Genomic DNA, 5,900 nt, shown 5'->3' with positions numbered 1-5,900 from the left:
GCCGCTAGATCTAATGTCCTCACATCTGGCGACCTTCCTTGTTCACATTGATCTATACTAAGCTTCTGGACACCGATTGACTCGCTGCAAAGGACTTTTGATCCTCTACAGATAGCAAATCGCATCATCTGTACGAACAACGTGGACATTGGGCAGCAACAAACGCCATTTGCGAAGGCTTGTCGAGTATTTTGGGAGTAACTACCAGGATTCTTGTGCAGTATCAACATAGCCGGGGCAGCGAATACCAGACCGATACCGCTCTGCCGCCTACATTTTATTGGCCGCTTACTTGTATTCACGATGTATTATATCCTCTATCTCGCAAGTATGTAGCGCAATCTACCCTTATTCGTGCCTTGTCCTTCCCTACCCGGAATCCAGACCTTGACAGGGCTGGAGGATATTTGACGCTTTCCCTCATTACACTCTTTTCGGAGAACTTGCCAACTTCTAGATCTTCATGTGGACGATGAGCAGGGGCGAAACATTGCGTTATCTACATCTGCGTTGATTTGCTGCTCACTCCCAGGAGATCACCATGGCGTTCCCGGCTTCTGTGATTTCCCCATATACCAATTTTGAGTGTTCAGTATCCAATAACTATGAGCGACAGGTCTCTGCCGACGGCGTAACTGGCCGGAGCCGGTCTACGAATCGTTCGCCGGCACAGGCGGATACGGCTGCGTCGTCCGTGTCAACAACCGCGAGTACCAAACAGATTCCGTGAGCGAATCCGAGACCCTTGCCCGCGAGAATGCGGCCATGCGGGCGTACCTGATTTGTCGGAACTTCTCCGTCAACGACGGCATGTATCCCGCGGGCCATGACCACGGCGGGATCATACAGGGAATCCCCGTCGCCATTGGCACGGGGAGGAAGGGCCGATACCTCGACGATACGGACACTTCCACGAGCGGGGAGAGCAGGAGCGGTGGAAGCAGCCCGGAAAGCCATGAGGGGAGCCGACTCGGTCGGGATGGCCGAGCTATAGCGTCCCCGAGAGCTGTGGGCTGCAGTGGTGAAGCGTTTGCCAACAGATTTGCTCGATGATCAAGAAGGGCAAGCAGCAACGAGACGAAAAAATTGAACCAAGAAAAAAAGGAAGAAGAAGAAAAGTGAAAAAAAAGGCAAAACACCTTACGACGTGATGATTGATGACATGATTGAAATATCCCAATAGATTGAAATGACATTCGCAATGTGATTTTGTATGTGAGGATGATTTGTAGTTATTTCCCCAGTAGATAAACACGAATTCGACGGACAAGGGTAATACCGGAACAGACTGAGCTTGTTCCTTTTGACTCGTAAGCTTATACTCATACCTTTCCCAGCAACTTTCAAGTGCCCTCAACCATCAACGAAGCACAAAGGTTGATTGAACAACACAGCCATCCCAATTATTCTCCTGAGGCATCAACTGTAGCACGTGCTTTCGCATAACAGCTTGTGTTTGTACAGTTTGCATAATTTAGCCACAATGACGTATTGCTCTCCGCCTGGATCTTCCAAGGCACAATCGGGACAGCTCCAGAACTGACCTGTTTATCAGCCATTGGCTTCGCTCGTGCAGACAACACGACATGACGAATTCGAGGAAGTGACTCTCCTGCATTGAAAATGCTTTCCCTCTCGTCGAAGTGGCTGTATAGACTTTCAAAATAGCATACCACCCCATCTACATTGCACGGAACGCGGAGAACGGAGCACAGAGCACGAGTTTCCAATCGTCCATTATTGCATGGTCAGCTCCGCAACCTATTATTCTAGGCATGCGGGCTTTTAGTCGCACACCGATTGCGGCTGCGTTACGGTCTGCGAATCCAGGGAGTCGATCTGGTGCGCTCCGATATCATGGTTCGTTTCTTGGGCGAGTACCCCAGGCACAGGGAGAGGCAGCACCGCTTCCGCTGTCAATATCAGCGCGTGTTCACTATGGAGGAGCGTTGAGAGTGTATGACGCGAGAGATACAGAGCGGTTTTTCAGCCAATTGAGCGGCAAACACAGCAATGGGGGAAACGGAGTAGATCAACTGGAGAGGCTGGAGCTCAGGAAGGCGCGGCCGCAAGACAATGGCGGGGGAAAAGCTGAGACAAATGATGGCTCAGGGTCAAAGCACAAGCTTGTCAATGCGATGACGAAGGGTGAGAGGGGTTTGTTTCCGGCGGTGATTGGCTATGGCTGCTGACAGTGGACAGGCAAATTATTGACGACTCCGTCGAGGCTGTTCAAGCTCCTCATTCCGTTGACGACGATCAAGCGCCGAGGTATGTTGACTGTCTTGTTGGATTTTGCTTTGTATGGAACGGAGAGCTGACAGATGAAAAGATATCGAACAGATCGCCATCCTGGTCCACCCACAGCAACCCCTCTCGCACCTGGAACGTTTGATTCAATCGGAGATTCCACCAATCGAAGACGAAAATGGACACAAGCCTCCGCCTGCGATTTCGTTTATCGCACTGCAGTTAGAAGAAGACGCCGTCCGGCCAAAAAAGCGACTGTATGAGGAAACCGACGCGCATGTGCACCGACTTGAAGGCGGGAAGGACGAGGGTGTCGTGGTACAGCGGAAGGGAGAATTCGAGGAGGTGGACGAATCATTCAGCTATCTACGAAGACCGGAGCCGGGCAAGGGAGACAAGGAGCAACGGTTCGTCCGGTGGTCGCAGTCGACAGAGATCGGAGACTTTATCCGCGACGCTGCGCGGGCGGAGGAGTTCATCGTGGCGATCGAAGGCGCTCCGGCAGGGTTGGAGCAGATCCACGTGGCCGTCCCGTCGTTCGATGAGCGAACGTACTTCCTCAGGATGCGCTTGCGGAAGATCTCACGGCGGATCCAAAGCCTGGCGGAGATCAAGCATGAATGTGATACGTTGGCGCATCGCGGCGCGCAGCGAGTGGCGCTGGGTGGGTTTGGCGTGCTCGCCTTCTGGTGGTGCCTCGTGTACAAGCTGACGTTTGGGACGGATCTGGGCTGGGACACGATGGAGCCTGTGACGTACCTGGTCAGTTTGTCGACACTGATGGGTGGTTATCTGTGGTTCCTGTATCACAACCGCGAGATCTCCTACCGTTCGGCGCTGGATTTCACGATCAACGCGCGGCAGAAGAAACTCTATCAGATGAGAGGGATCGACCTGCAGCTGTGGGAAACGCTCATCGACGAAGGCAATGCGATACGCCGGGAGATCAAGAACATCGCGGCCGAGTACGACGTTGACTGGGATGAGCGCAAGGATGAGCAGGACGACCGCGTCACCGAGGCCCTGAAGAAGGAGAGAAGGTATAAGAATGGACATAAGCAGAAAGAGAGGGAAAAAGATGTCGAGGACGATGATTGATTGATTGATTGATTGATTGATGGATTGATTTATTCGGATGATTGATAATTGATTAGCGACGCAAAAGGGTTTTGTCTATACAGGAAGGGAGATGTTGCAGAGAGCCAGCATCGTCAAAAAGCCACAGCATTCATCCATTTCTCACAGGGTCATAATATTTCTTCGTCAGTCCGGTGTCCGATTGTGCCTGCTTTTCACGTTTCGAGTCATGGCCTGGGTTGTCAACATCAGCATGAGCATCCACCAACTCCCATTGCTAGGGGCATGTGTGAACAGAACACTGACCGTGGTCATCCCCCTTCCTCCGATTACGATTATTGCGCACATCTCTCGACCGGAACACGCTGTACAGCAACCACCCAGCAACCCAGTTCGGACCATACTCGCCGGTGGTGCTCCCGCGCTCGAACAACGACCGAGTCAGGGGCCCGGCATTCCGCGAGATCTCCATGATGCCCCATCGTTGCCTCTCGGGCCGGATATGATGCCAGAAGAAGGGCGGACGGGTGTTGGGGTCGTTTCGCACGCTGTCCAGCAGGTCGGAGGTATCTTGGTTCATGCGGTTGTATACGATGATGGCTTCGTCCTGGTTGATTGATGTATGAGTCTTCAGCACTGACAGGTAAATATACACATTTTGTTTCCTCCCCCGCGGTTATACGGCTTGTATATAGGTGGAATCAACAAAACATACCCGCATCGCCCGATAGTACTGCTCATGCTGGGGATCATGCGAATTCAAGCCCAGGGCCTGCATGAATTCCTCCTTTGACACACGGGGTCCAACAGCCGGCATGTTGTATATCAGCTGGTACCACGCTGTGAAAAGGGGGAGAGCGAAAAGGGGAAAAAAAAAACAACAAAGACAAACTCGAAGTCGAAGTTGAAGAAAAAAACAAGCACCCACCAAAGAACCTTATAAGTCCTCGACAGATCCCAAATCCCCATCCCACGAAAAAACTTCAATACAATCACCTTCGCTTAACTGCAGCCATCACCCAACGCATGTCACACAATCCGCCTGCCATCCACCCTTCCGGCTCCTCTTGCGCCCCTCCCTTCCAGCCCTCGAAGCTCTTTTCCAATCGGGACGCGCTGTGTGGTGATTTGACAACCAAAGGAGAGAGAAAATAAAAAGAGGGCCGTGCAGAGCACGGTCGATGCAGCAAAGCAAGCAAGCAGGCAGGACGGGCATCTGCAAGGCCGTTGGGCGATTGTGGTCGACAGCGGCGAGGACGGGGTTTGGGATGTGTGTAGCCGTTTGTTCTCTCTTTTTTTTTTTGTTTTTGGCACATTTTTGCTGGGGACGTTTTTTTTTTGGCTTGGGGCTTGGATGCTGGCGTAAGAGACTTGAAATTCTAGCTCTCTAAGAAAGGGTGATGGTAGAGTGTCTATAATCCACATCTACGGCTACGGCTACGATATATCAATTGCAAATAGCTTGATCTCCATCTTACTACGAACATCAAATCAATCGCATAAGATACCGTCTGTCACTGGCACCTAGCCTAGTGCAGCTGGGGGAAAAACGGGGAAAGAGACGGTTGGACACATTGGCCAACGAAACGAAACGAAACGCGATGCGTTTGATAGGACGCGGTTTGTCCTTTTTTTCCCCCTTTCCTTTCTTCTTTCTTTTGTGCATGATGCAGGTGGGCTCTAAGCAACGACCCGTCAGCCTTGAGCTGTCAAAAGACTCAAGTCTCGGGAGCAATTGGGTTCTTGGCTTCTTGATTTCTTCAACAACACCCCCCCCCCCCCCCTGGGAGCTCCAATTCGGCCAACCCGGATGGGAAATCATGCTTCGCTCCAATAGATCATGATCTCTCTACATCGTACCTTTCCTCCCATCTCCAAGAACAAGCAAGCAAGCCAAGTAACCAGTCAGTTCAAAACGGTCCTCTCCTGTGTGTGCAACCGCCCAACCGCCTGCCGTGTAACCCAGCCTAGCCAGGCCTGCCTACCCTACTGACCGTTGCCATCTCCGTCGCCGGAGATCAAAAGATCTAAAGGTCTCTCTGTAGAGGATGGAGGATGGAGGATGGAGGATGAAAAAAAAAAAAAAAAAAAAAAAAAAAAAAAAAAAAAAACCCTGCCGTGCATAGCAAGCATGGCTACAGCCTACGCTTTCGTACATATTCTCTCTCCCGTCCGCAACGGACCGAGCCAACGGAACGGGCGTGTTAGTCAACAATCAACTTCACTTTTGGTTGCATTCTCTCCTATCCGTTATCGGGGGTATACATGTTCTATAACCATATACATATGTAATATGTGTATATATACCCGCAGGGACCCGCATCCATCGCATAGGTACACACCTTAACCAACACCCACACAGTAAAACTGTAAACTGGACTGGACTGGATTGGAGTGTTTGTATTTATATGCTCCCCACCTCCATCGCCAGCGCAGGGCCAAAACAAAATAAGGCGTCCAATGTTGGCGTTGGCTTGGGGTGCATTTTGGTTGTGCGAGTGAAAGCGAGCGTCCCTGTGCTGCGGGAATCTTGTGCTGGGGAAAGGCGAAGGGAAAAGGGGATGGGAGCAATG

The 5,900-nt window shown here is 51.4% G+C and overlaps 3 protein-coding genes across 3 annotated transcripts, besides 5 other annotated features; 2 read left to right on the top strand and 1 right to left on the bottom strand.

Annotated features, from left to right (window-relative positions):
- Positions 1–303: 303 nt before the first annotated feature.
- On the top strand, positions 304–1,053 carry ACLA_049520 (uncharacterized protein; the record flags this gene model as incomplete). Its single annotated transcript, XM_001271905.1, has 2 exons — positions 304–328; positions 617–1,053. The coding sequence occupies 2 exons, from the start codon at positions 304–306 to the stop codon at positions 1,051–1,053; spliced, it is 462 nt and encodes a 153-aa protein (XP_001271906.1).
- Positions 1,054–1,775: 722 nt separating this feature from the next.
- Positions 1,776–3,348, top strand: ACLA_049510 (uncharacterized protein; the record flags this gene model as incomplete). The annotated part of the gene is made up of 3 exons (XM_001271904.1): positions 1,776–2,157; positions 2,203–2,271; positions 2,333–3,348. 3 exons carry the CDS (start codon positions 1,776–1,778, stop codon positions 3,346–3,348), a joined length of 1,467 nt encoding a protein of 488 aa, XP_001271905.1.
- Positions 3,342–3,402: a microsatellite.
- Positions 3,343–3,378: a microsatellite.
- A 76-nt stretch (positions 3,403–3,478) lies between the features above and the next one.
- On the bottom strand, positions 3,479–4,144 carry ACLA_049500 (uncharacterized protein; the record flags this gene model as incomplete). Its single annotated transcript, XM_001271903.1, has 3 exons — positions 3,479–3,561; positions 3,634–3,934; positions 4,043–4,144. 3 exons carry the CDS (start codon positions 4,142–4,144, stop codon positions 3,479–3,481), a joined length of 486 nt encoding a protein of 161 aa, XP_001271904.1.
- A 1,228-nt stretch (positions 4,145–5,372) lies between these two features.
- Positions 5,373–5,399: a microsatellite.
- Positions 5,400–5,438: a microsatellite.
- Positions 5,401–5,438: a microsatellite.
- Positions 5,439–5,900: the final 462 nt, after the last annotated feature.

This window comes from Aspergillus clavatus, genomic scaffold (assembly GCF_000002715.2).
Source record: "Aspergillus clavatus NRRL 1 1099423829800 genomic scaffold, whole genome shotgun sequence".
Taxonomy (NCBI): domain Eukaryota; kingdom Fungi; phylum Ascomycota; class Eurotiomycetes; order Eurotiales; family Aspergillaceae; genus Aspergillus; species Aspergillus clavatus.
Note: the sequence above shows the minus strand (reverse complement) of the source record. Positions and strands in the feature narration are given on the sequence as shown.